Source organism: Macaca nemestrina, chromosome 2, assembly GCF_043159975.1.
Source record: "Macaca nemestrina isolate mMacNem1 chromosome 2, mMacNem.hap1, whole genome shotgun sequence".
Lineage (NCBI taxonomy): Eukaryota > Metazoa > Chordata > Mammalia > Primates > Cercopithecidae > Macaca > Macaca nemestrina.
Window position 1 is genome coordinate 141513177 of NC_092126.1, and position 19726 is coordinate 141532902.

Here is a 19726-nt window from a genome sequence, read left to right on the forward strand (position 1 = left end):
ATAAATGTAAGGGTTTATTTCAGGGCTCTCAATTTCATTCCATTGATTTATATGTCTGTCCTTATGCCAGTGCCACACTGTGTTGACTGCTGTAGTTTTGCAGTAAGTTTTAAAATTGGGAGGCATCTGTTAATAGTACCTTAAGATCAAAGAAATATGATGCTCACATCACATGAGCTATGGACTCCATCCTGCATTCCCTACAAGCAAAGTATACTGCCTTTGGATATGTAACATAAAATTCAATATCAATAAATTCTGGGCTGTCTGATTTAGGTAACCTCACATTTGGAGCTGTGACAATCTAATCCTCTGTTTCCCCAAATTTGAGGTAGAACTCATTTGTCCTTACTCCTTCTCTCAGGGCCTCAGTTCTATTTTCTGCAAACAACCACTCAAACAAGAATGTTAGTGATTTCATAACAGCAATCACTATTTTACAGGCCAGGCACAATCTAAATCCATAGTGGAAAAATATTTTTCTCTAGGCATGAAAATCGTAGAACTGTTAAATAAGCAAGAGGACCATTTAATATTGTCCAGCTGGGCTCCATTTCTAACTTTTCCAAGACCTGTGGAGAGGTAATTGCTATATATTTGCATAACTAAAAGACCCACCCTGTACTCGTTTTCTAAGAACAGTGGACACTGACCCAAGGTTTATTTTAAATGGGCGGTTTTTCTATCTCTACCAGAGTACTCTGTAATAAATAATTTCTCCTAAATTTTCTTAGGTCTTTCAATCTTCCCATTGGCTTTGTACCTGCTATTGCCTTTATCTAGAACCACAGAAAGGCTGTGACCTTCAATAAGTTTCTATACCCCTCTTCATTTTACTGCCTGCATCTATTGAATGGACATAATGATAGTATTTGAGAATTATATATGTTACATAGTATCCTTCAGAGTTGTGAGGATTAAATATGCCTGGTAAGTGTAATCTGTATATATATATATGTGAGCAGGTTTTCACCTAGTCACATGTAGATGTACATTAACATGTGAATGCTCTGATTTCTTATCTCTTTTGTCTGTGAGTATTCTAGTGTTTATTATGCTATACGATAATTACAGGATATGGTTTTGTCTGGCTCTCTCACTAGTCCATATACACCCCGAGAACTGAATTGGATCCATGTTTTTATATTTCGCTTGGTATTAAACATTGATACATAGTAGATGTTCAGAGGTTTCAAACACAGTTGGCAGTTATTGTGTCTACGACATTAGCTTCATTTTACTTTAACCAGCCATTTATCCTACATAAAATTCAAGGTCAGTAATCACCTGAGATTTCTAAAAAGGGATTATTATTAATTAATTACTGATGCTGTCAAGAACTTGTTAGTTCTTCTCTATGTTTGAATAATCAAGTACCTTTGGGCAAATGTGCTGTAAAAACTTGAGTTATCCATACTCAATGTGGAGATTTCCTTTGTTTATTTTTCCTTCTTCCCATAAATATTTAATGAATACCAACTGGATAGCAAGCAATGCGTTGGACGCAGGGAATGCATCAATGAACTAGACAGATACAAAGTTTACATACAGTAGGGAAGACAGACATTGAACAAGTAACCTCAAGTGTGGTGAATGTTAGAAAGATTGAAGGTCTTGAAGGAACAAAGGGCAGAATAAGCAGCAGAAAAGAGAGAATGAAGAGCTGGCCTGAAAGTAGTGTTTGCATATAAGGTACTTTTTCAACTTTTTAAGTTAAGGAATACATGTGCAGGTTTGTTACATAGGTTGACTTCTGTCATGAGGGTTTGTTGTACAGATTATTTCATAGCCCAGGTATTAAGCATAGTACCCATTAGTTATTTTTCTTGATCCTCTCCTTCCTCCTACCCTACGCCCTCCAATAGGCCCCAGTATCTGTTGTTCCCCTCTATGTGTCAATGTGTTCTCATCATTTAACTCCCACTTGTAAGTAAGAACATGCAGTGTTTGGTTTTCTGTTCCTGCGTTAGTTTGCTAAGGATAATGGCTCTATCCATGTCTCTGCAAGGGACATGATCTCATTGTGTATGTACCACATTTTCTTTATCCATTCTATCATTGATGTGCTTTTAGGTTGATTCCATGTCTTTGCTATGGTGAATAGTACTGCAGTGAACATACACATGTGTGTGTCTTTATAATAGAATGATTTATATTCCTTTGGGTATATACCCAGTAATGGGAATGCTGGGTCGAATGGCATTTCTATGTTTACATGTTGAGGGATCACCACACTCTCTTCCACAATATTTGAATTAATTTACACTCCCAGCAATGTATATAAGTGTTCATTTTTCTCTATAACCTTGCCAGCATCTGTTATTTTTTTACTTTTTAATATGGCCATTCTGACTGGTGTGAGATGGTGTCTCACTGTGGTTTTGATTTGCATTTTTCTAATAATCAGTGATGTGAAGGTTTTTTTTTTTTTTTTTTCTTTTTCTTCTGAGACAGAGTCTCACTCTGTCGCCCAGGCTGGAGTGCAGTGGCGCAATCTCAGCTTACTGTAAGCTCTGCCTCCTGGGTTCACGCCATTCTCCCACCTCAGCCTCCCAAGTAGCTAGGACTACAGGTGCATGCCACCATGCCCGGCTAATTTTGTTTTTGTATTTTTAGTAGAGATGGGGTTTCACCATGTTAGCCAGGATGGTTTCAATCTCCTGACCTCGTGATCTGCCCACCTCTGCCTCCCAAAGTGCTGGGATTACAGGTGTGAGCCACCGCACCCAGCCAATGTCGAGCCTTTTTATATGACTGTTGGCTGCATGTATGTCTTCTTTTGAAAAGTGTCTGTTGATGTCCTTTGCCCACTTTTTAATGTGGTTGTTTTTTTCTTGTATATTTAAGTTTCTTATAGATGCTAGATATTAGACCTTTGTCAGATGCAAGTTTGCAAAAACTTTCTCCAATTCTTTATGTCATCTGTTTACTCTGTTGATAGTTTCTTTTGCTGTGCAGAAGCTCTTTAGTTTAATTAGATCCCATTTGTCAAAACTTTTGCTTTAGTTGCAATTGCTTTTGGTGTCTTTGTAATGAAATCTTTGCCTGTGCCTGTGTCCTGAATGGTATTTCCCAGGTTGTCTTCCAGAATTTTTATAGTTTTGGGTTTTATGTTTAAGTCTTTTATCCTTGAGTTAATTTTTGTGTATGGTATAAGAAAGGGGAGCACTTTCAGTCTTCTGCATATGGCTAGCCAGTTATCCTGGCACCATTTATTGAATAAGGAATCCTTTCCCCATTGTTTGGTTCTGTCAGGTTTGTTGAAGGTGAGATTGTTGTAGGTGTGCAGTCTTATTTCTGGGTTCTCTATTCTGTTCCGTTGGTCTGTGTGTCTGTTTTTGTACCAATACCATGCTGTTTTGGTTACTGTGTCCCTATAGTATAGTTTGAAGTTGGATAGCATGATGCCTCCAGCTTTGTTCTTTTTGCTTAGGATTGCCTTGGCTATTGGGGCTTTTTTGTTGTTGTTGTTCCATATGAATTTTAAAATAGTATTTTAAATGTTCAAGGAGAGGTATAAAGTGGAGGGATACAAAAAAAAAAAAAAGAGCAAGGCATTTCAAGAGAGGAGAAAACATAGACTGTAGCATTCATCCATTCAGATATTTTTCTGAGTGCCTCCTCTGTGTTGGACAGGTGAACAAAGCCAGACCTAGTCCCTCATCCTAAAGAGTTCATGTTCTAGTATGGAAGGAAAATGTTCATCAAGTAATCACACAAGAAATATGTGATCACCAATTCAGACAAATGCTAAGAAAATGGTTGTGGTTCTATGATGTTTGTGACAAAGGAAATTAACATAGAGAGTATTAAGAAAAACTTCGCGAAGAAAACGATTGTAACTGAGATCTGAAGGATCAGTAAGGATTAAAGAGGAAGTGTTTTCTAGACAGAAAATAGAGAATGTACAAAGGTGCTGTGGTGGCATAGAGCATGGTACTTTCAAGGGATCCGAAGAAGACTTGCCTTGTGGCTGGAGGGCACAGAGCAAGGCTGAATGCAGCAGACCAGAAGGTGGTGGGAGGGAGGAAGAAAAGGGAAGAGTGTTCGTTTGTCCTGCATTTTAGCTCAAGATTTCCTGAGGTCACTATGCTTAAGCATGTCACTTTACTGACTTTAAGATTAGGAAAATTCTCATATGCTTCTATAAAACATGTTCAGTGTCTTGAAATCTACATGGTATGCAAGACAGTAGCTTTCTATAAGTCTAACCATCAGTTCACAGGTGGTCAACCAACCACCTGTAACAATAACAGGAACTAACACTTCTCACTTGCTTTGCATGTACCCGCCATTAAATTGGGAATTCTCTTTTTTAATCCTTACCTCAACACTAGACACTTGTACTCTTGATTTTCCCATTTTACAAAGGCGGGAACTTAGACATGAAAAAATTAAATAACTTCCCAGACTTCACACAGCTGGGAAGTTGAAGGGCTAGGGTCTGATTCCAGGTAATTTGACTTCAATACTTGAATTATTAATCACCACACTATACTGGCTTTCTGTTATTTCTACTATGGTGAAAATGCATCTCCATCAGAGGGAATAATTTGTTTGAGAAACTGAAAACTGAGTTCGGAATTTGATGCTAATAAAATACCCAGAGTCAATTTCTAAATGCCATACTGTTAACTAAACTCCACTTGGATCCGTGGGTGAAAAGGTGAAGCCGTGTTTTGTTCTTTTGCCAGTAAGTGGTGGTGCTGAGTGCAGTACGAGGAGATAGACGGTAGGGTTTCAATATCACCACTCGTACTTGTTATCACTGAGTTTCTGCACAGAGATGAAAGGATGAGATTGAAGATGCTAACGAAGTCAGGAAAAGCCCACTTAACTGATAGTGCTAGAGAATGGAGCTCAAGTAATGCTGATAGTGCTTTTTTTCTGGGTTAAGAAGACATTTCTCCTGGCTCCCCTTCCTAGAGTATGTCTCACATGGTTATTGTAAGAATTAGAAAACATATGTAAAGTACCTGGTGTGTAGTAAAAAGGGAAACTATTTGTTTTCCTGGAATTAGACAGCTAATAAAATAGTGCTCTACTAGCCTCATGTGTATTTTTAATTTTGCTTAATAATTTTAAATTATTAATCATCAATTAAATATGGGATAGCTATAATTAGATATTTTATATGCCTTAAAGTTTTTAATACCTGTGAATAGCTGCACATATAAGTTCCTCTGTCTTCTTTGTCTCTGGTTATGAAATAGGTGCCCTCAAAGAGCATCCTACAGATTGATAAAGCAATTGCCACCTGGAGAAACCTAATTCCTTATTCAAGAAATCTTCTTCATATGACAGGAAATGCATAGCATGGAATAACATAAAACTGATCAAAACAAATATTTAGTGACTGTTTCTTCAATGATGACACTGTGCACACACACATAGAAACTAACATTATTGGTGCTGGAAAGGACAAATCACCAGCTTTGAAAACATATCATGAACTTAGAGATTTGCGCAGTGGGAAAGGAACAACCTCCCAGAATTTGATCAGCTGTCTGTAGCATTTTCAAATGAATCCTACTTTATGATGGCCCTTGAGAAGGCATCCCTCATCACCACTCTTTCCAAGTCAGACTTAAAGCCCAGAGTCACAACAGGGCTTATTTTGGGGGTTTGGTTCAAAATTTAAATATCACCTGTCTCTGCTACTCTGATTAATGTGGTCTTCAGTGACTGCCTCTCTCAGTGCCCTGTGGATTTCCTTCAACCCCCTATAATGTTATCTATAAGTCTACCTTTTGCTTTGTCAGTCCCACTAGAAATTCCACCAGTGCTTCACAGTGTTAGATACCTTTTTTTTAAGATAATCAGGCTAGTCCAAATGACCATCAATTAGCAAGGAGGTAAAGAACTGTGGTATATATATATGATGGAATACCACTCAGCCATAAAAAAGGAATGAGTTAGTGTCATTCGCAGCAACCTGGATGGGATTGGAGATGACTATTCTAAGTGAAATAACTCAGGAATGGAAAAACCAAACATTGTATGTTTTCACTCATAAGTGGGAGCTAAGCTATGAGAATGCAAAGGCATAAGAATGATACCATGGGCTTTTGGGACGAGGGGGGAAAAGGAGGGAAGAGGATGATGGATAAAAGGCTACAAATTGGGTTCAGTGTATACTGCTTGGGTCATGAGTGCCCCAAAATCTGACAAATCACCAGTAAAGAACTTACTCATGTAACCAAATACCACCTGTTCCTCCAAATCCTATGGAAATAAAAAATTAAAAATTCAGGAGATGCAATAGCAGCAGAGCACAACAAAATAACAGAATTAAGGACACATTAGCCATATATCTCTTTTATATTGAGAAGACAGCAATATAAGTGACAAGATGATGACCTCCAACCTAAACTGGAAGGTGTGTGTCAAAGTCCATGTTGGTTTGGAAACTGAAGGTGGAAAATGAGATTAAATACTATAGGGCATGGGGTGGTAGTGACCTGCAACTTGGAGCTGATGTGAGGACTTGATAAGTCAAAGCTCACTAGGATGCAATACTGGAAAAAATGGTCTGGGTATATCATATGGATTGAGATTAAAAGTAGTTTTTTATTAGATCTCAAAAAAAAAATTATCAGGCTACTAGGTTATTCCATGTAATAGCCAGGGTGACAAAGAGAAGCTGGTAAGAAAGGCAATCTTGAAAGTCTTCACACTTTAGAGCTAAACATGCAAAATAAATTCAGAGACAAGATGAATGTGCTTTCCTTTTGGAAGTGATATTGATCTGGGGAGGCGGGGCAGGGTGATCTTCCAAAGACTTTATTTCTTTTGTTATCAAGTGATTGGCGTATGCGTACCTTTTTGATCAGGGGTATGTAGACATGCCGGAGTAACAGTTCTCTCTCTCTTATTGAACTGCTTTTTGTGATTGATTTTTAAAATAAACGCAGTGTTTGCTTCAGCTAATCAGGGACTAGTTAGTGTATCTTGAAAAACGAAGTTTATATAAGTGTTCTTTATCGCCTTTACTGAGTGAGTGGGCTTTTTTGTTTTTGTTTTTTAAATTTTCAGTTAGTTGCCCCATTGACAGACAATAGAAATGAGAGTGAGTTCATGGAATACCTCATGGTGGAAAATACACAGCCAGTTAGAAAAATGTTCTACTTGAGAGTACCAAACTAATCTCAAACAGTGGATTCTGATCCCCTTTCTGTCTCAGATTTGCTCTATGATCACATCTTACAATAATAAGAGGCAAAGTCTTTAATGGAAGTTCATCAGTGGCAACAACTGTGGCTTACCTGATAACCCCACACATAGTACAGTGCTCACAGGCAGCTGGTGCTCAATAAAAGCTGCTTAAATAGCTTGCCTTCTCAGTATTTTTTTCTTTAAGTGGTTAGAAGGCAGAAGAATTTAAAATATTGTCACATAGCAGCGGGTGTGTAAGGTCATCTGCTGTTTGCCAACCAAATGGTGAGGCTGGAAAACATTTGCACATAAATGTTACATTTGGTTGAGGCTTTTAAATTACAGAAATGTAGGTAAAATGGTCAGAGTGGCACTTAGAGATGAATGAAATGTATTACATCTGTGGAGCCTTCATATTTATTACTTTGAGTGTCATTGCCATTTCCTGCTGGAAATTAAACATCACAAATGTATCCTTCATTTGACCAGGTGGCCTCGATGCTTCTGAAATGAATGGTGAATCCGGTAATATAAATTGTAATCACATCATAAGCAACTTCCTCTTAACCTTGGTAATGATGTGAAATAGTGCATTTTAAGCTTGTTTTGAAGGTTAAGCAGGAAATCTTATCTTGGATAATTAATATTTCAACAAAAATCAATGTGGCTACAGTTAGCAGGTAGGTAATCTGACTAATTGGCTCAATATTAAATTTGTTAACTACAAATTGTCTTTTAGCTGAAATTGTATTGGTAGAAACATGGAAATTAGTAAAGTAATTACTGGATTTGTAGAACAGTCTTGTTCAGCTCACTGTAGAGAGCCTGTGATTTAAACATGGTGGACCAATGGGAGCTCATTCTCCAGCCACCTCCACAGCAGTCCTGATGACTTCCCCTATCTATTTTATAATGGCACTTAGGACTGTGACGCTCAGGAAATTGTCACCCTGTCCACAGAAAGTGGGTTGGTCCTCTGTGTCTACTGTTTCACTTACTCCTTAATAACCCAAGCCACCACTTAATGCCTCGAAAAAAATAACTAACAGTTGTCTTTACCGTTTTCCTTTTTAGAAAGTACTTTCAAATCTGTTTTATCTTTTAGTCTTTACAAAGCCTGTGAAGTATGGTTTATCATCATCACCATCCCCATTTTACACATGTAGAATGTGAAGCTCAGAAATAGGAAGTGACTTCCTCAAGTTCCTGATCCCATTAAGGGACAGATCCGACTATCAAAACCCAGACTTTGACTTCAAGTATTGAAGTCTAGTCATTATACCACATTGCTATCTTCATTTAAAATCGAGTCCACCCTGAAGCCAAAGAAAGAGATCCTTACTAGTAGGTATCTGACATCTATTCCTATTTTGTGAAGAAGATATTCTGGGAGCACACCTTCAAATGCTGGTTCCCAAAACTTATCTATACTGAAATTTTCACCAGTCTACGCAAATATGCACTACATTATTAAAATAAGGCGGCCAGGCGCAGTGGTTCACGCCTGTAATCCCAGCACTTTGGGAGGCCGAGGCGGGCAGATCATGAGGTCAGGAGTTCAAGACCAGCCTGGCCAATATGGTAAAACCCCATCTCTACTAAAAATACAAAAAAAATTATTCAGGTGTGGGTCGCACGCCTGTAGTCCCAGCTACTCTGGAGGCTGAGGCAGAAGAATCACTTCAACCCGGGAGGTGGAGGTTGCCATGAGCCGAGATTGTGCCACTGTACTCCATCCAACACAGCGAGACTCTCTCAAAAAAAAAAAAAAAAAAAGGCAGTATTTAGTCAAAGGACAGTTTTTCTCTTGATATTAGCTTTCTGTAATTTTTCACGTTGAAAAGTTCTGTCTTTTATGTATTGATTATGGTACAAAATTGCGGTACTGGTAGTAATTTTTAGTATCCATACTTAGAAACACCGATGTTGGTTTCAACCAGGAGCAGTGGCTCACACCTGTAATACCTGCACTTTGGGAGGCCGAGGCAGGCAAATCACGAGGTCAGGAGATCGAGACCATCCTGGCTAACACAGTGAAACCCTGTCTCTACTAAAAATACAAAAAATTAGCTGGGCGAGGTGGCCGGCGCCTATAGTCCCAGCTACTTGAGAGGCTGAGGTAGGAGAATGGCGCGATCCCGGGAGGTGGAGCTTGCAGTGAGCCAAGATCGTGCCACTGCACTCCAGCCTGGGTGATGAGCGAGACTCTGTCTCAAAAAAAAAAGAAAAAAAGAAAAAAAAACACCTTTGTTGGTTTCACACACACCCCATATTTCCCCTTAAAATTCTATTGCTCCATTAAATCCAACAGTCTATAAACCAGAGTTTTAAAAAAACAACATACAGATCATAGAATGGGTGGCAAGTAAAAGTGCTTCTTGCCTGCAGCACAGGCCCTTAGAAATCATCAGTGGAGCCAAGGGTCTGCAACAAGCAGATCAAAAATAGCAGCAAGACAGGCTGACTTTCTCCAGGAATCAATGCCAGCCTCCTATGGCATCCCCTAGAGGCCATCTCTTGGGCCTTGGGACCTGTGCTAGTTTCATGGTTAGAATAGTTACATCCTGTTGCAGAAGAACAAGGAGTGACTTCTCTTCCATCTCTTTTTTTTTTTTTTTTTTTTTACAACGAAGTGTCACTTTGTTGCTCAAGCTGGAGTGAGTGCAGTGGCGCGATCTCAGCTCACTGCAACCTCCAACTCCCTGGTTCAAGCGATTCTCCTGCCTCAGCCTCCTGAGTAGCTGGCACTACAGGCGCACATCACCATTCCCGGCTAACGTTTGTATTTTTAGTAGAGACGGGATTTCACTGTGTTGACCAAGGTGGTCTTGAACTCCTGACCTCATGATCCACCCGCCTCAGCCTCCCAAAGTTCTGGGATTACAGGCGTGAGCCACCATGCCTGGCCCTCTTCCATCTCTTTCTATTTAGCTTTGGAGGAAAATGTTAGAGATTTAAAACCATTTACTATAAGGCAGTATTGCCTTTTGCACACACAAACCTTCCCTGGTGGGGAAGGGCCAAGGGCCCTCAGCTTCCTTCATCCCAATAGAGGAAGTGCATTGTTATAAAATCCCTCATCAGTCTGGCTCTACCAAAGAAAAGGTATCATAAAAGCTTCAGATTTCTGCAAAATACTGTCTCTTTTCCTACAGATCTTTCTTGCATGGCTTCTACACATGCATCACTGCACTGACCCATAAGGATTAAGGAAAGTAAACAAACAGAAACTATCCGGGGCTAGAGATAATCAGTGGACCGGGCTGAGCAAAAGAATGTAAATCTAAGTGTCATGTGGCTAAGAACTGCTGTTTGAAAAGCTGACGCAGTGGGAATAGCAAGAGTTTAGAGGCAATGCTTAGTGTATGGTGAAATGTTCAGTGCGAGACCAGTTACCATTTGAGGCATAGCTCAGGGGCTCTGCTACCAAGCATGGCAGATAACTCCCAGAAATATGTACAATGCATACCCAGGTGATATTAACAATGTGTTTTACTGTGTTTTCCATATTTTTTGATTTGCTTTTCTATTAAAAATTCAGAGTGGGGCACATATGTGCTTAAAAAATACTGTTTCCCTTTCACTGGTAGGGTCTAGCATCCCTGAGTGGTCTAAAATGGAAAGAGCAAGATGGAGGCCTCATGCATCTTCACAGAGATTTTTTTCCAAGGTCAGCACTTAAAGCAAAATGACTGTCATTAAAGTTACCCTCAGAATTCTCTTAAGTTCTAAGTGTACATACCCATGTTGGAGACAGACATGCCACCTCTCCCCCGAGGATGGAACAGACAAGTAATTGTTTCTTTGGTTGAACATCAGGTGAAGAATTAACTTAAGTTTAGAGCCACGTTGCATGAGAAATGGGTATCTTTAAATACTCTACAATATGGTAAGATACTGTATGTGAAGCCAGTGAAAATTGAAACTGAAAAATAAAAGAGATCCGGGTCCACGATCTCTAATGCAGTGTTGGAAATTGATCAAGCCACATGATGGGCAGAATTACCCACGATATTTACATGACTGCCTCTTCTCTCTCACACTTGTCACTCCAATATGTGACCTCTGGCAAGTCATTCTACCTCTCTGAGTCTCAGTTTCATTCTCTGTATAATGGGGATGATGTATAAATGGCCATTTTAAGGACCAATTGAGACAAAGTATGTTGACATATTTTCTTCTAATTATATAAATGTCTTATATAAAACAAGGCATCCTTTATTGAAAGAAGATAATAGAAAAAGATCTAAAGAAAAAATCTGAAAGGAGTAAAAATAAATAAGAAGGATCTTGTACTTTAGTGGAAGAGAAAGACATACAGTATTAATTCCAGGATATTATGTGGTAAATGAAAAGACAGCAGTGTGCACAGTATGTAATGAAAACATGGAGAAGCAATATGTAATCCGTCCTGGGGTACACAGTAGGCTCCCCAAGAGAGACAATGACTGAGCAGAGTCTTGACAGATGGTTGATAGTTAAAGAGGCCAAGAGAGCTGGCAGGGTGTTTCATGCGACAAGAACAGCAAAGCCTGACTCTTCATGGATATGCAGGGGACATGGAAACATTCCATGTTTCAAGGTTGTCAAATATGAAGTGGAGAGTGGGCGGCTACAAGGGGAGAGAGAGAGCTAAGGGGGGAGATCATGGAGGACCTTGTTTGACATGCTAATGAGCTTTAGTTAATCTTTTGGTGGCTGACAATTTCAAAGGGTCTTAAGCCAGCAGAGTGGTATAAACAGGTTTGCATTTTAGAAATTGATTACTGTGGCTTCATTTTGGAATGGGCATTTAAGGCGCTAGGATACCAGAATCTGGAAAACAGGAAGGCTTTCCAATATTGCAGGTGGGAAATAATGAGAGTCTATCCTAAGACAAAAGCAGTGAAAGTAGAGGAGACATATTTGAAAAATATTTTTTGTGGTGAAATCATCAAGGTTTGTTGGATGGTTTGGGTGAAGGTAGGGACAGAGACTGAGAGTAAAGAGTACAGAAAGAAAGAAAAAAAAGATTATAGGTTGACTTTAAAGTCTAATATCTTGGATGGTGGGGTATCATTGACTAACTTTGGAATCAGATTAGGGTTGGAGACTAAGAGGTGGCAAATTTACTTGAAGACATACCAAGTTGTGTGATACATCACACAACCTGGATTCTTACGAGTGTCAAAGGTGCCACTATCAATAATTTTGCCAGGACAATAAATGTAAACCTCAATTATTTCAGGAAAACTAGGATGTAAAGTCACCTTATCTGTAGGATACTCAAGTGGGTATGTTAATCAGGCAGTTGAATATATGAGAAATACTACATCGGTAGGGCTGAAGGTTTACAGTAAATAGACATGAACATAAATATTAGATTTAAAATTATGAGAGTGTGTAAGATCATCCAAAAAGGAAAGAAAAGCAGCAAACCAAGGGCACCTTGGTGGAAACTAGTGCTTGAAGGGTAGGTGAAGTTGAAAGAGCCCTCAAAAAAGACTAAAAGGGAGGAGAAGAAGAGATAGGAATCAGGAGAGGATAGAGAACAGACATTTTCAGGAAGCAGTTGAAAATGTCCAATACAACAGAGAAATCAGATAAGATAAGGATTGAAAAATGCCCACTGGATCTGGCAACATGGAATTGACTTTTGCCAGAGCAGTTTCGTCGGAGATTTGAGGCCAGTATCCAGACAATGGGGTTGTAAAGTAATGAGCTTTAGTTAATCTTTTAGTGGTGGGGTTGCAGAGTAAATGGGAAGTCAATAAGTAGAAAAAGCAAGGGTATACCTGAAGAAGGAAAGAGAAAAAGTGCTTAGCTGAAGGGAGTGTAGAGTCAAAGAAGTGTTGCTTTAATTATTATTATTATTTTTTTTTTTTTTTTTTTTTTTTTTTTTTTTTTTTTTGAGACGGAGTCTGGCTCTGTCGCCCGGGCTGGAGTGCAGTGGCCGGATCTCAGCTCACTGCAAGCTCCGCCCCCCGGGTTTACGCCATTCTCCTGCCTCAGCCTAGAAGTGTTGCTTTATATATTTTTTCAAGTTGACAAAATTTTTGTATATTTTAATAGACTGAAAGAGAAAGTTTAAAGATACAAGGTTTATTAATAAGCAGGTAGTAGTACTGACTTGTTAGGTGTAAAGTTTGTACAAGTTTTATTCAATGATATAGTAACTTATTTAAGTTTTGTTTTACATTTTGCTCTGATAAGTAGTAGGTAGGGAATGGAATCCAACATTCTTACGGGGTTCTTTCCATGACACACTGATTGCAGCATAGAGAACACTTGGCAACTAGAGGAAGACCTCAGAAAGGTAATGCATGTATGATTCTAGATGAAGATGAGACTGGGTGTTTGGTTTGGGTTCCTGCTCCTGAATTTCTTCAGTAAGGCCGAAATTCCTTACTGTAGACAGACTTCCTTGTCTACGGATGACAAGTATGTTGTATTTTCTAAACTCCCTGTAGGGATTACAGGCTTAGGGGGTTACCAAACTCTGGTATTGAGTAATAATGAAGCCTTCATCTCAATATAGTAGACGTTTTGTTTTTGTTTTTGTTTTTCTTTTTTGAGACAGAGTCTCCCTCTGTCGCCCAGGTTGAAGTACAGTGGCATGATCTGGCTCACTGTAACCTCCGCCTCCCAGGTTCAAGCAATTCACCTGCCTCAGTCTCCAAAGTAACTGGAATTATAGGCACCTGCCACCATACCCAGATTAGTTTTATACTTTTAGTAGAGATGGGGTTTCACCATGTTAGCCAGGCTGGTCTTGCACTTTGGACCTCAGGTGATCTACTTGCCTCAACCTCCCAAAGTGCTGGGATTACAGGCATGAGCCACTGTGCCCAGCCTCAATGTAGTAGACTTTTGACTAAGACAAATATTAGTCCAGAAAAGTTAGATTAGGCCAAATACAGTGGCTCACGCCTGTAGTCCCAGCTACCAGGGAGGCTGAGGCAAAAGGATAGCTTGAACCTAGGAGGTGGAGTTTGCAGTGAGTCAAGATTGCACCACTGCACTCCAGCCTGGGTGATAGAGTAAGACTCCATCTCAAAACAAAAACAAAAAAAAAGAAAAGATATGTCAGCTGCACTGCCCCCACCCCAATCTCCATTTCATCTGCCAAGCTTTTTGCTTCTGATCAACCTACCTTTCCTATAGCCATTGTTGCTTCTCTCTTCCACATCACTTTTATGTTATGGTATCTCACTTATCTCCTCTACTTTAAAAGTAACCAAACACTTCATTTCTTTCCTTGTGTGCATCAAAATGAAGGAGGGACCCATTTGCTCTACAAATAATTGACTGAAAAATAATGGTTACTCTTCACTTAACTCCTGTGAACTTTAGAAAACAATTGATAGTTTATGTATTTTGAGTTTTGGAACACTTTCAAGAAGAACTGAACTTTAACACTGCATACTAGACCTAGTCAGGTGGGACAGCAAATAGAATAACACTCCTTCAGGCTAGAGAGTGTCTCTTTGTTTTCATTTGGAAAGACTGCAGGAGGATGACTGTTACAGCAGTTTTGGAACCAATGTATAACTGTATCCCATGAGACAACATCATTTGGTTTCAAGATGTTTATTTAATACTGTTTTCTTATTTGTATTAACCATCAAGAACATGAAGCAGATGCACATTGAGGCAGTTTACAAAATAGCCTGTTGTACTTGCAAGATTTCCAGGATTCTTATATCAATTCCCTTTCAACCATAGCCTGAACAGTCCTCTTCTTTGGAAGCATGGACAGTGATCTCAGCTTCGCAAAAGGTTGGTTGTGCTTATAACGTTCACCCAGCAGCCTGCTGGTGCTCTTTATTCATCACGCTTTGTGGGACAGTAATGACTTTCCAGCAGACGTAAGTGATGGTTTGCCTTTGCATCTTAAAAGCATTACTCTTGTATGATCTGATCCATATGCTTTGTACAGTGACTGTAACAATTAAACGTTCACATGGACTCCTTTAGGGAATTGCATTGGCTTATTTGAGAATTCAAATACTGCTTAGTGTTTTTATTTCCAGCCAGTTCATTCTTATTAATCTGTTTTCAAGCCTCATCTCTTCTGCTCCCGTGTTCTCCCACCATGGCCCTCCTCCCCATACAAAACTCCTCTGTACATAGAGGGTTTTTACCATTTTGGCCAGGCTGGTCTTGAATTCCTGGTCTCAAGTGATCTGCCTGCCTTAGCCTCCCAAAATGCTGAGATTATAGATGTGAGCCACCGCACCCAGCCCATTTAGTTTCTATAACATTTTAAAAATTTGCAACAGCACAATTATTATCACTCTTTGATTATCTATTTTTATCTTTTTCACTAAGCTATTGTCTGTCTCCTTCACTACAATATGAGCTCCATGAGGGCAGGAACCTTTTATAATATATTCACTGCTATAATACCAACACCTAGCGTTGGACCTGACCCATATATGCAGTTAACATATATTTGTTGATTGAAGTATTGCTCTTCAGGCTGAACTGACCCCTTCTGCCTTTGTGCTTTGCATTTTATACATACTTATGTCATAGCATATTTATTGCATGTGTCAACCCTAATAACCAGATTCAGGTGAAATAATTAAATATTGAACTTATTTGAACACAAAGTTTGAGGATGGCCACTCAGGAGGACACAGACTCCAAAAGAGTGGAGTCATGGCTCCAAAGTGGGGAGATTTGAGGGCTCCTCTTATATTGGCAAGGTCTGGGGAAGATGAAAAGGATTACATCATTTTCCATACAGGGTTGGTGAATAGTTAACAGCAATTTGGTTTGTTGTAAGTAGTGTTTCTTTTTTTTTCTTTTTGGAAAGAATAATCATGTATATTTAATATTCCACATTCAGGATGTAATAGTCAAAGGGTCTGTTGTCTCAGTCAAGGGGTCTTCTATCTCAGGGCCATCTTCTCTGAGCCAGGAATAAGGAAATAAGGTAGGAAGTTAATCTATAACAGAAAATAAGTAATTAAAAGGTCAAGCTCTGTGACTTGATCTCCAGAGTCAACATTCCTCAGGGCCTAATAGACAGACTATCCATTTTCTTTTACACGTGAATTTGTGTGACATTCCTTCTCCTCTTGGTAGAATTGGTAGACTGTAAACTTGAGGGAAGGTTCTGTGTCTTCCTCCTCTTTGGTTCCCTGGAACCCAGCACAGAGCTTGTTATTAAGCCAATGATCAATAAATATTTGTTGATTGACCTATAGGTTTCTCTCGATTAAATTTAACTGCATTAAATTTTGTGTAATAAGTTTTTGATGAGCCCATAGAGTAAAACGTCCTCAGTTACAAATGTGTTCTAAATGGAAACAGACATACCCACTTCATTCAAGCATCTTATATGTCTTAGGTAAAAGATGCAGAGACTGTGTGTGGGGGTGGGTATGCGTATAAGATATATTGAAAATCCCTAATTTCTATTCCAGGAGAGACAGCATACATTTTTTTTTAAGACAGTCTCATTCTATTGCCCAGGCTGGAGTGCAGTGGCTCGATCTCAGTTCACTGCAACCTCTGCCTCCCAGGTTCAGGCAATTCTCCTGCCTTAGCCTCCCAAGCAGCAAGGATTACAGGGGCCCACCAACACACCCAGCTGACATCTTTGAATTTAAGGATCCTTTGTGCTTTCAGGAAAATGACATTTTTCTGATATTTAAACAGAAATTCGTATAACCCATGGTTAATACCCCTAACATGAGGAAACTATAAGACTACTCAATATTCCATATCTATCTCAGTTTAATTATGCTTTCCCCCATTAAATTTAGTAAAGAAAGATTGAAAACAACGAAAGTTAATGCTTACCCGTCTAAGGCTCTCCAACTAATATTTCTAAGAGTGTGTTTGTAGGTTCTATCAGGGAATATATTTGCTCTTAAGTTTTCGACCAAATAAAAATTTGTCTTAGCTAATGTACCTGGCACGGATTACCCCTTCAACATCAGGTCAAGTGACCCTACCCTCTCTAGTAGCAACAAAGGACAAAAGACCAATCAAGGCACCAGATCTTCCAGTTACTATAAACTGAGTCACCTTAAAAGTAGCCAGGAGAGTAGGCTTTGCTGTTTGCCACACAGCATGTAACAGGAAAGATGGAGTCATGAATTCTTGGTTTATTTGGGAGGTATCTCATGCAAGACACCCTCAAGTGGCCAGTTCTAATGTGTGTCCTTTTACCCAGGACACAAATTCTTTCTAATCTGACCAGCATATTTCCAAACATGCATAACCAAATAATTGTATGCTTTTCTCTATGAAAGTTTTTAAAAGGTATATTTCTCTTTCATTGACTTAACCTATTAATATGTCTTTGTATTATAATCCAATAATTTTGTTTCTCAGTAGACAGTACCTGTCCTAGATTTTAAGAAATAACTGTCCCAGAAGTATGTCATGTTATCCATGTATGTATAAGAGAAAAGCATGATACAATTATTTTAAAGATTTTGAGGTAAATTACAGAATAGTATTCCTGTAGGCCAAAAAATTAAATTATGTTCTCAAAATATGAGCCACTCGTGATTTTTTGAAAGCAAGTTCTCACCAGAAAATCACCTAAGCTGTTAGACCCAGAGCCACTCAAATTTCACTACTGTTTTTCTCTGTTTACAGCATATAGAACTCTTTAAAATTCCTATTGTTCTCACTCATATTCATTATAAAAATTTTAATTTACTCTAACCATGACTACATTCAGTAAGTGCTGTTTCAGACAGGAAATGGAACTATTATAGTGATGAACTCCTTTCTCCTAGTTATTAAAGGAATCTGTTTTTATCATACTGATTCCATCCAACTTATTATAATGCATGAAATAACCAATTCAGCGGGTTCAGTATAATGGAGGAGAGAGGGGAAGAAAACAACACACATAATAATAGCTGACTTTTAATGAGAATTCTTTAGGGCTTTGACCAAGCAGATCCAAAATGATTTATCTTAGGATAATATCAAAAGCAAATTACTCACAAGATTATACTGTTAAGGACTGTCACAATATTCCCGGGGCTGTAATGCTGCCTCTTATAGATGGTTTAGAACCAACTTTATAACTTTTGCTATTAGTTGCTAAGAAACAAATTATAATTGCAGCCCAGACTCTACTATGTTAGCCTCTTAATGCCCCATAGTGGCATTTATTTCCTTCAGATGATTAAAAGATCAGCAAAGTAATTGTTTTATATATAGCTGACAATGAAAGCATTTTCAGGAAGCAAGCCATGTTTGTATGATTTTTATCTGGTGGGGGGAGGGTAGTTAGAGCAATGATTTTATTAAGATCACCATGTTGAAATGGCTTGAATCTTAGACCAACATTTAATGGCTTCCTTTTCAGGTTGTGTTGTTGTTTGGGGTTTTTTGTTTGTTCATTTGTGTGTTTGTTTGTGACAGGGTCACTCTGTCACCCAGGCTTGATTGTAGAGGTGCAATCTTGACTCAGGTGCACACCATGATGCCTAGCTGATTTTTTTTTTTTTTTTTTTTTGTAGAGGTGGGGTTTCACCATGTTGCCCAGGCTGGTCTTGAATTCCTGGGCTCAATCAATCTTCCTGCTTTGGCCTCCCAAAGTGCTGGGATTATAGGCATGAGCTACAGTTGGTTACTACTTAGAAATCAATTTTATTATTTTTTTAGTCATTATGTTGGACGGAAACAGAGGTTGAAGAGTGGAAACTTTGGAGTGAGACTAATCAGAGATTAAATGGTAGCCCTATCACTTACTAGGTTGATGAACGTTGTGTAAGTCATTTAATTTCCTCAAAACTTTAGTGCTCCCTTCTGAATATTAAAATGAAGATATTAATACATACCTTGTGACGTCACATGGGCAATAAACAGGAGCATGTATTTTTGAAGTATCTAGAAGCCACACAATAAGTGATGGTGGTGATTCGTGTGATTGTTAAGTCCTAAAATGAGAGTCGAAATTCTTACGATATCCTTAAAAGCCTTCATAAAGATAACTGGCTAATAGAGTAGATTAGCAATACATTATTTCAAATTAGTACACTATTAACTCTCAAGAATTCATACCAACATCAGATAGTGACATGAGAATATTTTTAATTTATTCATTTATTTGAAGAACTAACTGACCATTATCACTTTAAGTACTCCCTGATAAAAGGATAAAAGTAGTGGGGAGGTCTTAATCCCACAGCTGTAACAGGCAGCATGTGATGGAAGAGAAAATGTTAGTGCATATATCTGATGTGTACTCCGATCCAACAGATGTTACATATAAGAATAAGATAAAACTAGTTGTCCTGCAAATCTACATTGTGAGGGCCAAATGTTGAAGCAGAATGATACAAAGTATTTCTAATTTAGCTGTAGTAAGCACCACAGTTTTTCTTACTAATGCCTTTTCTGGTATCAGACATTTAGTGCTTAACTGCATGGACCTTTATAGTGTAGGAGATCATGTGTGCCTGTTGGCCTCTGTGAAATGGATTCCCTGCCCTCTCAGCCCTGTTCCCCTAAAAACATGTTTAAAATCTCTAAAAGGCTTTGGATCTTCCAACTCTCAATATAGAGGCATGTTCTCTTTTATACGTTTTCTATTTGGCTTCCACATAAGAAT

General features: G+C 38.7%; 1 protein-coding gene across 16 annotated transcripts in view; it reads left to right on the top strand.

Annotated features, from left to right (window-relative positions):
- The window catches only part of LOC105477607 (contactin 4), a 1037214-nt gene that overhangs the window by 724806 nt on the left and 292682 nt on the right, over nucleotides 1-19726 (top strand). Inside the window, exons 1-2 of one of the 16 annotated variants that reach the window (XM_071092108.1) lie at nucleotides 13466-13575; nucleotides 14860-14913. The exons of 13 other annotated variants lie outside the window; for them this stretch is intronic. In XM_071092108.1, the coding sequence (XP_070948209.1) occupies nucleotides 14886-14913 (28 nt within the window). In that variant the 5' untranslated portion in view covers nucleotides 13466-13575; nucleotides 14860-14885. Of the gene's footprint in view, nucleotides 1-13465; nucleotides 13576-14859; nucleotides 14914-14983; nucleotides 15003-19726 lie in introns of those variants that run through there. 2 more of the 16 variants (XM_071092109.1, XM_071092110.1) reach the window with 2 other exon arrangements.